Source organism: Phyllobates terribilis, unplaced genomic scaffold (assembly GCF_046119375.1).
Source record: "Phyllobates terribilis strain yellow unplaced genomic scaffold, ASM4611937v1 Scaffold_5__5_contigs__length_657084704, whole genome shotgun sequence".
Classification (NCBI taxonomy): domain Eukaryota; kingdom Metazoa; phylum Chordata; class Amphibia; order Anura; family Dendrobatidae; genus Phyllobates; species Phyllobates terribilis.
Genome location: NW_027362765.1, coordinates 121,031,006 through 121,050,390, shown reverse-complemented (window position 1 = coordinate 121,050,390; position 19,385 = coordinate 121,031,006). Strand labels below are relative to the sequence as shown.

The window sequence follows — 19,385 nt, the reverse complement described above, 5'->3', positions numbered from 1 at the left end:
TTGTCTAGGTGCGCCCCCCACCCCCTGGGGCTGGCGTCCGTAGTAATTACTCTGGTAATAAGGGGAACCCTGGGGACGCCTGTCCGGAACATGTTTGTCATTAACCAGCAATGCAGTGACTGAATTACATTGTGAGGGAGTGTTAATCTGCCCTCCAGATGCCCCCTGAGGATGATTTCGTTCTTTAGGACATCCCATTGTAATTCCCTTGAATGAAATTGGGCCCAGCATACCGCTGGAATTCAGGAGGTGAGAGACCCCAGCAGAGACATGGCCCCCCTGAGAGTCATTACCGGGTTTGTTATGGCTGCCGAAACTAAATTTTTTTTATTTTTTCTGGTCGGGCAGGCGGCATTCCTGTCGAACCGAATCCAGAGTAAGACCTAACAAGATTTGGGGTTGTTTGCGGGATCAGTTTTGATCTTTCTAGGTTTAAACACCATCCTAAATTTTTTAAGATGGTGCACACCTGATCCACTTGGGCCAGGCAATGATCGTGAGTTTTACCCACTATTAGGAAGTCGTCCAAGTACGGGATTATCAATCTGTTTTCCTCCCTGAGATGAGCACTAACCTCCGCTATAAGTTTTGTGAATATGCGGGGCGCCACTGGCTAGGCCGAAGGGAAGAGCTCTGTACTGATGGTGCCTGACGACTCCCTGTACAGTTACGGCCATCTGAGGTATCTTTGAAAGTTGTGATGGATTGGCACATGTTAATACGCATCTTTTAGGTCCAACACTGCCATGTAGCAGCCAGGAAATAGAAGGCTTATCGTTGATTTTATTGTTTCCATCTTGAATGTTCAGGAATTTGTTCAGGCTTTTCAAGTTGATGACCTCCCATCTAGATTGTTCTGTGGATGTTCTTCTGCGGCCAAATTTCTTCCTCCGAAAGGACTGCTTAAAAGCCGAGAAGAAAGATTCAGGAAATCCCTTTTTGTTGTCACCTGCTTTCTTAAGAATTGTGTCAAGAGAGGTACCGAAAAGAAAATCTCCTTCACAAGGAAGAGAACATATACAGACAAAAGGAAAGCTATCCCCTGGGCACCATTTCAGCCAGACCGCTCTACGGCCGGCATTAAACAGGGCCGCAGATCTAGCCGCTAATCTGGCGGAATCCGCAGAGGCGTCAGATAAGAAGGCCGCAGCTCCTTTCAATACTGGTAGAGAGGCCAGAATGGAGTCTTGTGACTGGTCTTCTAACCTGTCTAACCAAACCATGAGGGATCTTGCTGTACAGGTTGCTGCTATGGCTGGTTTCAATGACCCCGCTGAAGACTCCCAAGTACCCTTAACCCCTTAAGCCCCGAAGCATTTTCCGTTTTTGCATTTTCGTTTTTTGCTCCCCTTGTTCCCAGAGCCATAGCGTTTTTATTTTTTGGTCAATATGGCCATGTGAGGGCTTATTTTTTGCGGGACGATTTGTACTTTTCAACGCCATTACTAGTTTTACCATATCGTGTATGGGAAAACGGGAAAAAAATTCCAAAAAAAGTGCAACACCACAGTTGTTTTTTATTTATTTTTTTACCACGTTCACTGAATGCTAAAACGGACCTGCCCTTCTTATTCTACAGGTCATTACGAGTTCATAGACACCAAACATGTATAGGTTCTTTTATATTTAAGTGGTGAAAAAAAATTCCAAAATTTGGTTAAAAAAAAAAATAGCACCATTTTCCGAGACCTGTAGCGTCTCCATTTTTCGTGATCTGGGGCTGGGTGAGGGCTTATTTTTTGCGCGCCGGGCTGACGTTTTTATTGATAACATTTTGGGGTAGATCCAATGTTTTGATCGCCCGTTATTGCATTTTATTGCAATTTTGCAGCGACCAAAAAACCTAATTCTGGCGTTTAGAACTTTTTTCTCGTTACGCCGTTTACCGATAGGATTAATTTTTTTTTATATTGATAGATCGGGCGATTCTGAACGCGGCGATACCAAATATGTCTATGTAGGTTTTTTTTTTATATTTTATTTTGAATGGGGGGTGATTTAAACTTTTATATTTTTTTTAATATTTTTAAAAACTTTTTTTTTTTACTTTTTGCATGCTTCAATAGTCTCCATAGGAGACTAGAAGCAGCAACTGTCCGATCGGCTCTGCTACATACAGGGGACGAGCAGATCCCCTGCATGCAGCAGAAATAGTCCTGTGCTATGAGCGCCGACCACTAGGTGGCGCTCATAGCGACCAGATCATGACAACCACAGGCGTCTGCTGCAGACCCTGGGTTGTCATGCCCACCCATCGGTGACCCGCGATCACGTGACGGGGTCGCCGATGGGCGGGGCTTATGACGCGCTACCCAGAAGCGCGCGTTAAATGCCGGTCGGAGATTGACAGCGGCATTTAACATGTTAACAGCCGCGGGTGGATCGCGATTCCACCCGGGGCTGTTGCGGGCACATGTTAGCTGTAAGAATCAGCTGTAAGAATGCGCTCGGTTCAGTGAGGGCTCAGCGTAGCAGCCCTCACTGAACAGGGGGTACGCAAATTTGCGTACTAATACAGCAAGTGTTGTTAACGGGTTAAGGAAGGTATCTACCTACCGGTCCAGTGGGTCCTTCAGCATCCCTGTGGCTTCAAAAGGGAGAGAAGATTTTTCAGAAGCTTTGGACACCGCAACATCCAGCTTCGGGGCTTTATTCCAGGAAGCGGTATCTTCCTCACCAAAGGGATATTTCCTTTTGAAGGAGGATGGAAGGGGACCCTTCTTCTCCGGCTTATTCCACTCCTTCCTTATAAGTCCCTGCACCTTATCGTTAATTGGAAAAACTATGTTTTTTCCAATCCAAACTACCGAACATAATATCCTGTACCGATTTTCTTGCCTTCTAGTCAACTAACCCCATTGTGGACCTGACGGCTTTTACTAAGCCATCAATACTTTCTAGGGGGGAAAAATGACTTGTGCCTGCCTCGCTATCTGAAGAGGAAGAGTCAGTGGAGTCATCCAGCATTCCCTCGTCGGATTCAGAGTCTGAAAGGGTGGGTGGGGTTTTTGCTCTATGGGTCTGGGATACTTCTTTTGCCTGGAAAAAACGATTTTAGCGATTTTTCCACCTCAGACCTAATAAGGGATTTTAAATTTGAAGCAAAATCCGGGGTTTCCTCCAAAATGGTTTCAATACATGGCTGGCAAAACTTTTTGGGCCAGTCTTTAGTTAGACCCCGTTCACACAGGGCACTCTGTACTTGGACTTCCCCGTACATTTCCTAGGGACATCCTGACCATATAAAAGGAGGAAGGAGAGGGAGAGAGAGAGATAAAACAGAAGAAAAGTCTACATTAGGAGGTCGACTTTCACGTAGCTCACTCACCACCCAGTAGATTAAAACAGGGTACCGGAACGGGAGGCAGGACAGTATCCGACACTTTTCCTCGGGAGACCGCGGAATCATCGATCCTGCATGAGCTATGCCGGCTGGATCTTGAATCCTTGGTGCTGTGTATCCCAGAACACCCACCGCTCCTGCTCTGCGGTGGACGCTGCTCCTGGGTGCGCTTCTGGCGCCGAGGCTACTGCGGCTGCTCCATCTACTCGGGCTGCTGCAGCTACAGCATGGTCTGCTGCTCTTGCTGCTGATGCAGTGGGGAGGGCTGCTGTGAGGCCATTCCATACACTGCGCCCCTGCCTAGCCGGTGATCTACCCTTAAATACCCTCATTGTGCCAGGGAGATCACTGGCCGGCGTTCCTGCAGCTTCTGGTACCCTCCCCCGAAAATTACATCCGGGGGGGGGGGGGTCAGAGGTCACGGCGCGAGTCAACGGGGTGAGACTTCCGGCTCGTCACTTCCGGGACGCGGGGTTGCCATGCTGTGTAGGTGCCGCAAAAACCCCTGCACGGGAGACCAGATGTCGGCCCCTCCGCGGCGCTTCCAGGACCCACGGGACCGGCCGCAGCAGAGACTGTGCCCTGCCACAACCGACCGGCCCTGGTAAGATGATCCTGATGCTGTCGCCGCCGACGAGAAGGAAGGTCCCCCATCAAGGACACGAAACCACTGAGGCGGAGAGAAGTGCCGCCTTTTTTATCTTGAAGGTTTCCTGTCCTTGAAGGGCGGATCCCCTCTCGTTGTGCTGTCATGGGTGACAGAAAAAATGCTTTTAGGTAGCAATGGGTTCCCTACCAAATGCAGAGGTGCATAACATGCAGCCTGCATTGCCATTGTGGCCCCCAGGCACTTGGGCATAGAAAAAGAAATGGTATACTGCTCAGAAGCAGGCGGGGCAATGCTATCAGGAGAAGTCATTTACAGGTCATCTATATGCCATGAGAATGGGGTCACTTGACCTGTTTGACACCCAAGAAAGTAGTGTATAGTGGGGCTAGGTTCACATTGGAGTTTCCAGTGAAATCGCCAAAAAAATGAGCTCCGACGGAGCCATTCACAATGAACTTGAGTATATTCACACATGGTAGATTTGTCTTATTAATCTGAATAGGGCTTGCAGAAATCCATGCGCTTGTTATCTAAACAGCTCTATTCAGAATGGATTATACATTCAGAATGTACTGCAGTAAATGTGTCGAATGAGCTTTACATAAGCGGAGTATTTTATGGCATATTGGAGACAGATGTACAAGCATGAAGGAAATAATTGGCAATATGTTTAACTTTTGCTCATCAGTGAAAATGATTATAATCATAGCCGCCCATCAGGGGCATCATATCTGAGGGCAATCATATAAGAAGAGGCTGACCACATGACCAGAAAATTTAATAAAGCACCCACCTCTGTACCATGCTGCAGCTCAAATTTGTAGAAAGTCGCCCAGGCATCACCCAGATCAGAATCAATCTTCACAGTGCGGTGGAACCAGTCCCGAGCCTTAGAAATTTTCCGTTCACTCCAGAAAAGTCTGAAAGCAAGAAGATGATAAAGAGATGAATGGTAACAAAGAAGCACGAGCAGTTTTCAGATGTGCCAGCAACAACCGTAGACATGCTGGAAACATTTATGTTCAGCTGGTATATACGCTATGGAGAGGAGATGGGTCCTGAATGAACACTGCTGCTGTGTGTGCCCCCTAAAAGCTTGTGCATTTATCAGTTAGGTGGCACTTACTTGGCAACGGCCAGCAGTACGTGCGGGTCATGCTCGCATTTCTTAAGGGCATCCACACTCTTGGTTTTCCGTTGAGGCCTGGCCTCTAAGAATATTGCTTCCGCCCAAAGGATACCTGAGAAAGGACAGAGAACTTTAATTTCAGGAAAAAAAAACCTTCTAAAACAAACATTACTCAGATTCTGAGGCAAAAGAGAACCAAGGGCAAAGCTATATTCTAAACTTTTACAGGTTCTGTGGATGAGTCTCATGCTCTACAAGGGGGTTATACTGAATGAGCGTGGGACATTGTACGTATGAACCAAAATGAACACAAAGCTGAGACACTTCTAAAAACAGTTACTGGAGTTAGGGACCATCATGATGGGGTACACCTTGTCACGGTGGGATGGCTTTTATGTTTTTTTGATAAAAATGTAAACAGAGTACCCTATGTTTATTACATGTGTTACTATTTACTTACTAAAGGGCTTCTATGCATTGCTTTTTATACTAGGTTATAATTATAAATACAGTATTGATCCCGAGTTACATCCTGTATTATACTCCAGAGCTGCACTCACTATTCTGCTGGTGAAGTCAGTGTGTATATACATTACTTATCCTGTACTGATCCTGAGTTACATCCTGTATTATACTCCAGAGCTGCACTCACTATTCTGCTGGTGGAGTCACTGTACATACATTACATTACTTATCCTGTACTGATCCTGAGTTACATCCTGTACTATACTCCAGAGCTGCACTCACTATTCTGCTGGTGAAGTCACTGTGTACATACATTACTTATTCTGTACTGATCCTGAATTATACTCGAGAGCTGCACTCACTATTCTGCTGATGCAGTCACTGTGTACATATTCTAACTGTTCACATGCCTCCCACAGATGGGATACTCCAAAGGGAACAATTTCACTAAAGGGAATCTGTCAGCAGGATTTCACACCCCAAACTATTTATATGCACATGTAGCCAAAGACAACCCAGCAATACCTTTACATGGCCAGTTCGTTCCTCCATTACTGAGAATAGAGCATTTCAGCAAAGAAGGCTGAAGAACTATGGTAGATCTGAGGCCTCTGTCACACCAGCTCTATTCCCCGCCCTGCGCCGCCTCCTCCTGTGAGATTAGTGGCTCCTTTGGCTGAAGTCACACAGCATAGAAGCTGTCCGTCACGCAGGAGGAAGCTTCTTATTAGAGCTTCATGCATATATAAATAATTCAGGGTATGAAATCCTGCCGACCAAGTTGCTTTAAGTAAAGAGATGAGCTGTATCCATTATATACAGGAGCAATGAGAGATTGAACAGAGGGAAAGGTTTTATTCTGCCTTCCAAAAAGTTACAATTTCCAAATATCACGACCCTCACCTGAATTGGGACATTCCTGCAAAGCCTTTGCCATTAAAGTATTTGCAATATTCTTTAACCCAGCTCTGAACTCCAGCCGAACTGACTCCAACCTGCAGAAAATAGGAAGGTCAGACAGAAGCCTGAACAATGGGGGTATAAACCTACCCATAAATTAGCGGATAACTCCACAGTATCCCAGTAACAGAATTATTCACAGATAATTGTATAGGGACCTGCATGTAAGGTGGGATTATCATATCCACAAGTACTAAATAGGGACAGTAGCAATGCGGATTGCCAGGTACCCATAAGGAAGACAGACCATGGCAAGTAAATGTCGGCACAGAGATCAAACAAGCTATATCTATCTATATATATATATACACACACACACACACACACACACACACATATATATATATACAGTACAGACCAAAAGTTTGGACACACCTTCTCATTTAAAGATTTTTTCTGTATTTTCTTGACTATGAAAATTGTACATTCACACTGAAGGCATCAAAACTATGAATTAACACATGTGGAATTATATACTTAACAAAAAAGTGTGAAACAACTGAAAATATGTCTTATATTCTAGGTTCTTCAAAGTAGCCACCTTTTGCTTTGATGACTGCTTTGCACACTCTTGGCATTCTCTTGATGAGCTTCAAGAGGTAGTCACCGGAAATGGTTTTCACTTCACAGGTGTGCCCTGTCAGGTTTAATAAGTGGGATTTCTTGCCTTATAAATGGGGTTGGGACCATCAGTTGTGTTGTGCAGAAGTCAGGTGGATACACAGCTGATAGTCCTACTGAATAGACTGTTAGAATTTGTATTATAGCAAGAAAAAAGCAGCTAAGTAAAGAAAAACGAGTGGCCATCATTACTTTAAGAAATGAAGGTCAGTCAGTGCGAAAAATTGGGAAAACTTTGAAAGTGTCCCCAAGTGCAGTTGCAAAAACCATCAAGTGCTACAAATAAACTGGCTGACATGAGGACAGCCCCAGGAAAGGAAGACCAAGAGTCACCTCTGCTTCTGAGGATAAGTTTATCCGAGTCACCAGCCTCAGAAATCGCAGGTTAACAGCAGCTCAGATTAGAGACCAGGTCAATGCCACAGAGTTCTAGCAGCAGACACATCTCTTCAACAACTGTTAAGAGGAGACTTTGTGCAGCAGGCCTTCATGGTACAATAGCTGCTAGGAAACCACTGCTAAGGACAGGCAACAAGCAGAAGAGACTTGTTTGGGCTAAAGAACACAAGGAATGGACATTAGACCAGTGGAAATCTGTGCTTTGGTCTGATGAGTCCAAATTTGAGATCTTTGGTTCCAACCACCGTGTCTTTATGCGACGCAGAAAAGGTGAACGGATGGACTCTACATGCCTGGTTCCCACTGTGAAGCATGGAGGAGGAGGTGTGATGGTGTGGGAGTGCTTTGCTGGTGACACTGTTGGGGATTCATTCAAAATTGAAGGCATACTGAACCAGCATGGCTACCACAGCATTTTGCAGCGGCATGCTATCCCATCCGGTTTGCGTTTAGTTGGACCATCATTTATTTTTCAACAGGACAATGACCCCAAACACACCTCCAGGCTGTGTAAGGGCTATTTGACCAAGAGGGAGAGTGATGGGGTGCTACGCCAGATGACCTGGCCTCCACAGTCACCAGACCTGAACCCAATGGAGATGGTTTGGGATGAGCTGGACCGCAGAGTGAAGGCAAAAGGGCCAACAAGTGCTAAGCATCTCTGGGAACTGCTTCAAGATTGTTGGAAGACCATTTCCAGTGATTACCTCTTGAAGCTCATCAAGAGAATGCCAAGAGTGTGCAAAGCAGTCATCAAAGCAAAAGGTGGCTACTTTGAAGAACCTAGAATATAAGACATGTTTTCAGTTGTTTCACCCTTTTTTGTTAAGTATATAATTCCACATGTGTTAATTCATAGTTTTGATGCCTTCAGCGTGAATGTACAATTTTCATAGTCATGAAAATACAGAAAAATCTTTAAATGAGGTGTGTCTAAACTTTTGGTCTGTACTGTATATATATATATATATACACACACACACACACACACACATATATATACATATACACATATATATATATATATATATATACATACATACACGTGTGTGTGTATATATATATATGTGTGTGTGATATATATATATATATATATATATTTTATATATATACACACACATACATACATACATTATATATATATATATATATATATATATATATATATATATATATACACATACACACACACACATATATATATACACACATTATATATATATATATATATATATATATATATACACACACATTATATATATATATATATATATATATATATATATATATATATATAAAAAAACATAACAAGGAACATAAGTAAAATTACAAATCACAGAGGAGACACGGACACTGCAGTATATGCATCACAGAGGAGACACAGAGGCTGTGTGCCCACGTTGCGTATTACAAGCGTATATGCTGTGGAATTTCCGCAGCGTAAATGCTTGTAAAACGCATGTATATCCGCACCCCATGGTCCCCAATGGCATTCCGCAATGTCAATGCCCATGCTGCGGATTTTTCCGCAGCGTATATGCTGCGGTCAAAAATCCGCAGCATGTTCATTAATTTTGCGTTTCCGCATGCGGAATCAATGTGCGGATGGTACCCAAGTCTGGAGGAGAGGAGACTCTCATCCAGACCTGGGTACCATAGAACCTGTAAAAAAAAGAAAAAATAAAGTTTATACTTATCTTCTGATGTTTTCCCTCCGTCGCGCTGTTGTCTGAAGGACCTGCCACGTCATTGAGTCATGTGACCCATCACATGACTCAATGACGTCACCGCAGGTCCTGCACACAACAGCGTGAGCAGCTCAAGACTCCGGACGGGGCAGAGAATGCATCAGAAGGTGAGTATAAACTTTATTTTTTTTTATTTTTTACCATTCTGATTCTTTTTTTTTTTTAACTATTACTTGGTCACACTATATAAATCCATGCCGGTTGCATGGATTTATATAGTGTGAACAAGTTGTCAAGCACTTTTCAAAGTGATGCTTAAATCACTTGGAGAAGTGCTTGATAACCCGCATGCGGAAATGCATGCAAAGACGCTGCAAAGACGCCTCACAAACGCTTCTACCTGGCGGGAAAACCGCACGTAAAATCCGCATGCGATTTTCCCGCCAGGGAGAAGCGTAAAAAATATGCTTCAGTTCCGCAACGTGGGCACTTAGCCAGACACTGCAGCATATGCATCACAGAGGAGACACGGACACTGCAGTATATGCATCACAGAGGAGACGCGGACTACTGCAGTATATGCATCACAGAGGAGACGCGGACACTGCTATATATACACATCACATAGGATATCCTGAGACTGATGTACATACATCACACAGAATACAGAGACTCTGCTGTCTCTACATCACATATGATACACCGAGACTGCTGTATATACATCACATTGGGTACACCGAAACTGCTGTATATACATCACATTGGGTACACCGAAACTGCTGTATATACATCACAATGGGTACACCGAAACTGCTGTATATACATCACAGTGTATATACATCACATAGGATACACCATGACTCTGCAGTTTCCACATCACAAAGAACACACCAAGACTGTTGTAAACATCACATTAGAGACACAGACTGTGCTGTATACATCTCATAGGATACGCTGAAACTACTGTATATATATCACAAAGGTTACACCGAGACTCTGCGGTATATGCATCACATAGGATACGCAGACTGTTGTATATATCATATAGGAGACGGTGAGACTTTTGTGTATACATCCCATAGAATACACAGAGTGCTGGAAATGTCACATAGGAGACACAGACTGATGCATGCATCACATAGAAGACACAAAGTCTTGCTGCATACATCACATAAGATACACCGAAACTCTGCTGTATACATCACATAGGATACACTGAGACTGCTGTACACATCACATAGAATACATGATCCGGCCAGCTTTAGTATCCCAGCAATCCTCCAATGCTACTACAGCATTGGAAAGCTCACAGTTCAAGTCAGGGGAGTTAGAATGCCACTGTAAAGAATAGTTTCTTCATGGGTGTAAATTCCTCTTAAACAGAAAATCAGGAGGATGGGGGAGCAGTGCGCTTCTGCAGATAAAATGCAAAAACCCTTTAGAGAGTTAAAAACACCAGCAATGACAAGGAAGGAAAACTGACCATAACTCAGGAATTCTTGGATTTTTCAAACGAGACTTCTCCAGGATGGCTCTTGCCCTGGTCAGCTGCCCCACATTTTCCTCCAGTCTAGAGAGCAGCAGCCAAAGAGGGACTGAATGGGGGCATTTCTTCAACTGCAATTAAAAAAAAAAATACTAGATATTGAACATGAAATAGCCTATTATAATTAACATAAGACATTACAGAAAAATAGATCAAGAAAAGACACAGTCAGGCTTATGCTCTGTGCATATGTACATTAGGTAGTTCAACACTTATTTGCTAACTGATACAAACAGATGTCAGGGGACCCCATTCATTTTTTTATGGGGCCTGTCTGGTTTCAGTTTTGTATCTGTTTTCAGACAGAGAGCAGCATGCAGAACTTTTTCATATATATATATATATATATATATATATATATATATATATATATATATATATATATATATATATATATATATATATATATATATATATATATATATATATATATATATATATATATATATATATATTAGAGGCAAAAATTAAGAGACCACTGAACAGTTTTCTATTGAAAGGCATGGAAAGACTTATGGTTAGTCCACCAAATGTTGATTTCTGAACTGTTCCTGAGTTAAAACATGAGTAATTTGAGTAATCTGTTTCTTTTTTAGTATTTTGACACTATCATTTGCTGCAAATAAATACAAATTTTTTAGCTTTGAATTTCGGAGAGTTTTATAATATATTACATATAAAAAAAAATTATAATTTTTTTTTTTTTTAACACAACGGGTGGACCCATCCTGACTGTGGCCACTGTTGGGCATATACATCCTGAGAGTAAAGCCATGAACGTATAAATATAGTGCGCCTGTAGTCTTCATTATGGATGAAAAAGTGGGACAGATGTTAACACTCCAGAAATTTCCATGCATCCTTACCCCTGAATTGTACGCCTCTCTGGAATTCTCTATCTGCTGCCGTTGCTCTTCAATCTGGCCCTTCATCATCCAGAGTTTTGGGAAATCTTCATAGTGGCCCAGCGCCTCCTCACACAATTCTAGAGCAGCTTCAATGTTCCCCAGCACCCACTCCAGCTTCACAGATTTCATGAACACCTGTAGGCATAGAGTAATATAACATGAGAAAAAAAAACATTAAATGATGATTTGTGCTAGATTTTATGCCAATTTCTGAAGAAAATTAATGTACGTCTGTTGCATCAAAAGCCCCAAATCTACCCACAAAACTATGCAAAGTGAAAAGCAGGATAAGCACAAATCAAAAAAGCAAACTACGGCAACTTTTTCACCCCTTCTGTAGCAAAAAAGAGTAATACATTTCTCCAATCCTCAGACAATGCCTGGAGAGCAGTGCTTACCCTAGCAGTGGCTGCACTGCTCCTAGCCTTAGCCAGCAGTCTTCGAGCCCGCTCGTACTCATTGTTTTCTGACTCCAACTTGACGGCTGCCAACCAGATCTCTTCACTGTTGGGATTAGCCTGAGAAGATTAAAATATAATTGATGGATTTTCCTCCTTTAAGAGAATCTCCAGTTATACAACAAGAATCTAGTGGATGAATATGCAGTCATAATACCAACCTGGAAAGCAAGAGCAAGAATACTCCTAGCAGCTGGTACATCTCCTGCTAGCCACTTGGACTTTGCGCCCATCAACCATAAAACTTCAGCCTTGGGACAGTGGGCAACTGCTCTCTGTAGAAGGGTCTCCAGGGATTCCCTAAGGAAGAAAAGGTATCATTTTACAAGCTCTTAATTTGACAGCAAAACTAAACTAGGCTTGCAGCCCTACACACTATTATACAGGGCATCATATTTACATTTTTTTGCACCGATTGTGAATGGCAGCCTACATTAACACTCACAGAATTATTCATAAATTTGTCGGCTGCTTATGTAAATAGAAAGTAAGTTGTGGACAGGAAAGTCTGTCATAATAGCACAAACATATGGCCATATACAGATAGGACATGTCTGAAGAACATTTTGGGACATTCCCCCCCCATACCTTGTACCATGGTTCTTCTCAAAATAAGCAGCTCGGAGCCACACGCTTTTCTTGCTGGGGAAAACCTGGAGGGCATGTGCATAGATGGCTCGTGCACACTCCAGGGCGCTATGTGAAACACACTGTAATGTCAGATGATATACATGTCATTAGGTTCAATGAACATTGAGATAATACCCAAACTTTTTCAATAAAAAAAGACTTACACTATCTGCATCTTCCATCCACGTGTGCTTCCGGTCTTCCTCTTCAATGCCAATACCGATGACTGCTCTTACTACCGCCTGGCACGTCACCACACTGCCAGCTTTGTCACACTCCTCAGCATCCTATAGTATAACAGTAAACTACATTAGTGGCAGGGAAGATAGAGAGACTGGTCATTTAGTCGCCTTACACTAAAAGTCATTGAAAATCTCATACAACCTAAGAGCCCTCTCCCATCCACATTAAAAGCTGACCTGTATCCACTGCTCCCGATTGATTTCTACTCCATTAGCTCTCAGAGAGGTGATGGCTCTGTCTACGATCTTCTCCACCATCTGAGTGTTCCCATTGGCTTCTTCCAGTTTGGCAGCTGTTATCCAAATATGTCTATCAGTGGGAATATTCTCACGCGCCTTGTTCAAGACCTTGCGGGCATTCTCATAGGTCTCAAGCCTGGCGAGGGCCAACCAAAGCTGGAAGATAAACAGGCAACATATATAAGACAGCAGACATTAACAGGATTCTGACCTGTGGCATTTTAGCTTTTAGACAAGCAGTCATCAAGACATATCCATTAGGAAAAGGTAGCATGCCTGAGACATAAAAAGCCAACGCCAGAGCATCAGACTCTTACATCTGTCTTAGTTTCCAGCCTGCGGCAGTCTCACCTCCACACTGGTAGGGCAGCACTCCACAGCACGGCTCAACATAATACGAGCATCCTCTGGTTCCTCCAGCTCCACAGCAGCTTTCCACAAACGCACAGAATTTGGGACATGTTCTAGAGCTGTGAAGATCAACAACCAGGACATTATTATGTGTGACAATCCAGACTACTTCAGAGGATGATAAAATTCCACTACTCACCCTTCCGCAAAACACGTTTTTTGGCTCGGAGATCAGTTTCCAGCTCTGCAGCTCTGATGTAGATCCGTACAGACTGTGGGAGGTGACAGATGGCCTGAGCCACCACGGCTTTTGCAGTGTCTCCCGGCTGCAGTCGAGCGGCTTCTAGCCAGACGTCTTCACTCTACAGAAAACAAACATTACATTAATGGATAATTCCCATCTTGTAAATCTAGGATATGCAATCACTTTCTAATGAGACACAACCCCTTAGACTACCACCGAATCTAAGAATAATTTGGCCACAGATATAAACTAATGTTGCCACACCTTTAGTGTTTATCTCTTGCATGGCGCTCCGGCTTCCCATTGGGTCTGAAAATTTAGCATGACCTTACTCAAAGTGAATGGGTCTAGTTGCTGGTGGTCAGGAGCGCTGCACAGAGAACCCAGATGAGCTGCTTTCCCACCAATCTACACACACTTCATTCTCACAATTGGCAGGGATCCTAGAAATCAGATTTTAGTGATGGCATATCCTTTTAGACGATGGGAATACCATTTAAAACTACTATAATTTATGTTGTATTTACCATAATAATATAATTTATAGCTCCTACCCATACACCCTATACAGGCATATGGCCATTAATGTGAGGAGGTAGCACTGTCCATAGGTCAGTACAGAATGCAGCAGCAAAGAGTGTCTCCCACCCATGAAGAAAGCAGGGAAAATGAAATGAATGGGCTTTATGAACAACTACATGTTCTCTCTTTGAAGGGGTTATCTGGGACTGTTTGTTTTTTTTTTTACTATGGGCCTAAAAACAAACAGGCAGGTAGTTTCTAACTTCCTGCCTGTTATACCTGGCGCCAGGTAGAGCAGTCATTGACCGCTCCGGACGGCGATTCGGCTGCTCAACGTCAACAGAACAGCTCTTCCTGGCTACTCTGTCGACAGGGAGTGGCTGCCAATTTCATGCTGATTGACAGCCGGCTCCCGCAGTTAGGAAGCAGGCTATCAATAAGCATGACGTCAGCAGTCAAACCCCATCAACAGAGCAGAAAGGAAGAAAAGCAGTTGCACTGTCGACGTAACATCAGCAGGAGCGGTCAGTGACCACTCAGTGTTGGCAGAGACCGGCGCTGGGCACAACAGGAAGTTGGTAACGACTGCACTTTTTTTTTTTTTTAAACTATGGGCCTAAAAACTAACTGTCCTGGTAAACCCTTTAACACACACGAGAATATTGCTCACCTTGGGACACATCTCTGTGCCTTTCATGATAAGATTTCTGGCTACTTGAAGTTTGCCTGTAACTTCTTCCAGACGAGCAGAAGCAATCCAAGCTGGCGGATGATGCGGATTAGTCTCCCGCACAGACTTCAGTAGAAGACGGGCTTTCTTAATATCACTGGTCAAGGGGAAAAAAAAAAAAACTTGAATAATCTAAAATGTACCACAACCAATTAAATAAAGTACGTTATATCAGAATTACCACACTTACTTGATATCGCCTCCGTGTGTTGGAATCATAGAGTTCAGGTCAGTCAGATAACCTTTAGGGTCCACCACCGTCTGACCACTGACAGAGTCTGAAACCTATGAGCATAAAAATCAAGATGTACAAGATATGTGTGTGTCAATACTTCCCTACAAATCCTAATGACATTTACACAAGGGCCGTAATGATGTGTAATTCCCCTTACCTGGCTCAGCCTCATGTCCATCAGAGTGTTTCTGGCCTGACCAATCTTTCTCATGTCTAGATCTCCAGATCCAGGTGTCATGAGACCAGGGGTCATTCCTCCTGGGTACGGGGTGTTTAGCCCTCCAGGGAATGGGGTATTCAATCCTCCAAATTGCTAAAGTAAGAAAAAAATAAATACAAGGTTGATGTATAAGTTCAAGGTTGCTGCAGTTAAAGCACACAGACAATGCACTTACTGTCTGCCGCGGATCAACAGATGTGTGATTCTCTCCAGTTTGTAAATGTTTGGCGAAGAAGCTGTCAGGGACAGGGGTCAGCTTCTCATGGCGAGGATTTCTCTGGCGCTTATTGCGGGCATCGCCAACCTCTGGGATGCTCAGCCACTCCTCCTCTGTCACTTCAGCCAGTTTCCTCTGGAAATAGGAAATAAAATAATTGAGGACAGAGAAGACAGCCGCAGGGCTCCAAAGTTGCCAGTGTGAATGGAGTGGTAGTGCAAGTGAGTGATTACCGCTCCATTCACTGTCCATAGGACTGGCGGACATATCTGAGCGAAATCTTCATCAGTCTTAAAAACAGAGGAGCAATGACCAGCCCATGTACTCTACCACTCCATTCACAAAGGAAGCCCCTTTCTCATATTCAGTAAGGGTCTAAGCAATTATATATTTATTGCCTTGCCTGTGTAAGATGATGAAAGTGATTTATGTGATAACCTACTTACATCTTAGAGAGAAAAACCTCTAGATGACCAAAAAAACATGGCCTATGGTATGACTGACAATGGTGGTTACCAAATAGCTGCGCCTTGCTTACCTTTAAATCTGAGAACTGCTGCTGGATTTTGGGTCTCTCCATACGGTACTTCTCAATTTCTTCTTTCTCTCTCTGCTCTCTTAATAATAAGAAAAAAAGGAGCAGTCATTAGGAGTAGGAACTCTCAACACAATACAGGGGGTCCCTAGTTTAAGACATCCTTTTAAGAGCCTGAAAGTAGAGACGTCCTGAACAAGTGACCCCTGTTCTGATGGACTCCTGCCATCCTTATATTACTGAAAGGCCACAATGTAATATATGCACATTATTCAGAATTTGCAGAGTTATGGGGCCCAGAGTGCTCAGCTAATCCCTGCTGCAGTGTCACCACCATCCTCTTGTAATACTGATATTTCACCTTCTTTCCTTCCTCCGCTCATCCATCCTCTTGTCCAGGGCAGCATAAATGGCATCAGCTTCCTCGTCGTCCTTCTCATAGGGGCCACTGGAGAACAAGCTTCCAGCATAACCATTAAACTGGAGATTGGGACAAAAAAAAAGGACTCGTCAGAATTTCTATGAAATGACAATGACCCTTTGGAAGGGCAATCTGGATTTATTGTGACATTTTATAATCACCTCATCATAATTTGTGTCGTTCAGATCTTCATCATCATCATCTGCTTGGTTTTTCTTCATTTGGTCGCCCACTGTCCTCTTCCCTGGCGGTGCATGGCGGTCATCTACTGGGTCATTCGCATCACGAGCCGGACCAATATCAGAACGGGTGGTGAAACCGGTAGCACTTAAAGAAGACAAGGAGAAACCCAAGTCAGAGAATACTTAAAGGGGCAGCGACTTTCAAGATCTTTTACTATGCTAACTGCGCTGCATCATGCCAAGCGCTGCGGCCCCTCTCCGCCACCATCGCCAAGCGCTGCGGCCCCTCTCCGCCACCATCGCCAAGCGCTGCGGCCCCTCTCCGCCACCATCGCCAAGCGCTGCGGCCCCTCTCCGCCACCATCGCCAAGCGCTGCGGCCCCTCTCCGCCACCATCGCCAAGCGCTGCGGCCCCTCTCCGCCACCATCGCCAAGCGCTACGGCCCCTCTCCGCCACCATCGTCAAGAGCTGCGGCCCCTCTCCGCCACCATCGTCAAGAGCTGCGGCCCCTCTCCGCCACCATCGCCAAGCGCTGCGGCCCCTCTCCGCCACCATCGTCAAGAGCTGCGGCCCCTCTCTGCGAACATCGCCAAGCGCTACGGCCCCTCTCCGCCACCATCGTCAAGAGCTGCGGCCCCTCTCCGCCACCATCGTCAAGAGCTGCGGCCCCTCTCCGCCACCATCGTCAAGAGCTGCGGCCCCTCTCCGCCACCATCGTCAAGAGCTGCGGCCCCTCTCCGCCACCATCGTCAAGAGCTGCGGCCCCTCTCCGCCACCATCGTCAAGAGCTGCGGCCCCTCTCCGCCACCATCGTCAAGAGCTGCGGCCCCTCTCCGCCACCATCGTCAAGAGCTGCGGCCCCTCTCCGCCACCATCGTCAAGAGCTGCGGCCCCTCTCCGCCACCATCGTCAAGAGCTGCGGCCCCTCTCCGCCACCATCGTCAAGAGCTGCGGCCCCTCTCCGCCACCATCGTCAAGAGCTGCGGCCCCTCTCCGCCACCATCGTCAAGAGCTGCGGCCCCTCTCCGCCACCATCGTCAAGAGCTGCGGCCCCTCTCCGCCACCATCGTCAAGAGCTGCGGCCCCTCTCCGCCACCATCGTCAAGAGCTGCGGCCCCTCTCCGCCACCATCGTCAAGAGCTGCGGCCCCTCTCCGCCACCATCGTCAAGAGCTGCGGCCCCTCTACGCCACCATCGTCAAGAGCTGTGGCCCCTCTACGCCACCATCGTCAAGAGCTGTGGCCCCTCTCCGCCACCATCGTCAAGAGCTGTGGCCCCTCTCCGCCACCATCGTCAAGAGCTGTGGCCCCTCTCTGCGAACATCGCCAAGCGCTGTGGCCCCTCTCCGCCACCATCGTCAAGAGCTGCGGCCCCTCTCTGCGAACATCGCCAAGCGCTACGGCCCCTCTCCGCCACCATCGTCAAGAGCTGCGGCCCCTCTCCGCCACCATCGTCAAGAGCTGCGGCCCCTCTCCGCCACCATCGCCAAGCGCTGCGGCCCCTCTTCATGGCTGAGCACCACAGCCCCTCGCTCAACGCACACAGGTCACTTTACACCCTTCTCCAGGTGCCCTTGCCTGTAGCTACTGATAACAGCAGAACATCTCCTGCCGATCTCTTACCCTCTGCCCAGACCGGGCACATAGCCCAGAGGGGCCGCCATGCCCAGGAAAGGCTTCTTCTTCTTGTTCATGGTGCCGGTGATGGACGCAGTTAGCCCGGAGGCTCCACCGGGGTTACCGGCCCCTGAGGGCCCGGAGCCGCTTCCTGACGACGAGGAGGCCGCCATTTTTCCAGCACTGAGAAGCGACAGCAGAACGTCTCCCACAATGCACCGAGCTCTGCGTGACGGCAACTTCCGGCGCTGCGTGACCATAGAGCCCTCACATAGCAGCCGGCGCCATCTTACTGGAGACAAAGGCTCCACAACAATGGCTGCCTGCCGTTACCAGGAGTTACTGCAATGAAGACGTCTTATATTATCAGTGCATTATCCCCACTGAGGCTTTCCCTGGAAGAAAGAAAAAGACAAGTTTAGATTCCTGGCTCCAGGATGTGTGGACTGTCATGTAGACTGTCATGTTGGTAGTGAAAATGTTCTCTCACCTGTTACGTAAAATATTAATTTAACACATAAAAATAAAGAATACAATTTCTTGACATGTTGCAGTACCCTATAGCTGCCTGTAGATGGCGCTGTGCACTACGGGATAATTCATTGCTTCTGTGCCTTTTTTTTTGCGCCTGTTTTTGTTCGCACAGTGTTCAGGAATTTTGCGTATGTTCCAAAATTGTCTTTTTTTTTTTTGTCTTGAACCTTTTTTTGTGACTTGGATTGCAAAGGGGAAAAAGGGGAAAAAAAAAACCTCTTTAAATCTTTCTTAGCGAGTGTGAACGATCTGAGTGTGACCGGAGCGTAAGTACAAACGGAAGTAAGTGTGTGACTGAATTGCTGTCTGTATTTTATTAATTCTTTACATTTCTTTTT

The 19,385-nt window shown here is 45.3% G+C and overlaps 1 protein-coding gene across 1 annotated transcript in view; it reads right to left on the bottom strand.

Annotated features, from left to right (window-relative positions):
* Positions 1-18,771, bottom strand: part of PRPF6 (pre-mRNA processing factor 6) — a 40,233-nt gene extending 21,462 nt beyond the window's left edge. The window contains exons 1-20 of the mRNA XM_073682895.1: positions 18,520-18,771; positions 16,876-17,041; positions 16,655-16,773; positions 16,297-16,375; positions 15,717-15,893; positions 15,479-15,634; positions 15,277-15,371; positions 15,027-15,183; positions 13,790-13,952; positions 13,591-13,709; positions 13,177-13,395; positions 12,922-13,044; positions 12,716-12,837; positions 12,289-12,427; positions 12,068-12,187; positions 11,628-11,804; positions 10,699-10,832; positions 6,451-6,542; positions 5,080-5,194; positions 4,747-4,873 (exon numbers count right to left, since the gene is read on the bottom strand). Of these exons, the coding sequence (XP_073538996.1) occupies positions 4,747-4,873; positions 5,080-5,194; positions 6,451-6,542; positions 10,699-10,832; positions 11,628-11,804; positions 12,068-12,187; positions 12,289-12,427; positions 12,716-12,837; positions 12,922-13,044; positions 13,177-13,395; positions 13,591-13,709; positions 13,790-13,952; positions 15,027-15,183; positions 15,277-15,371; positions 15,479-15,634; positions 15,717-15,893; positions 16,297-16,375; positions 16,655-16,773; positions 16,876-17,041; positions 18,520-18,686 (2,766 nt within the window). The 5' untranslated portion in view covers positions 18,687-18,771. The remainder of the gene's footprint in view (positions 1-4,746; positions 4,874-5,079; positions 5,195-6,450; positions 6,543-10,698; positions 10,833-11,627; positions 11,805-12,067; positions 12,188-12,288; positions 12,428-12,715; positions 12,838-12,921; positions 13,045-13,176; positions 13,396-13,590; positions 13,710-13,789; positions 13,953-15,026; positions 15,184-15,276; positions 15,372-15,478; positions 15,635-15,716; positions 15,894-16,296; positions 16,376-16,654; positions 16,774-16,875; positions 17,042-18,519) is intronic.
* Positions 18,772-19,385: the final 614 nt, after the last annotated feature.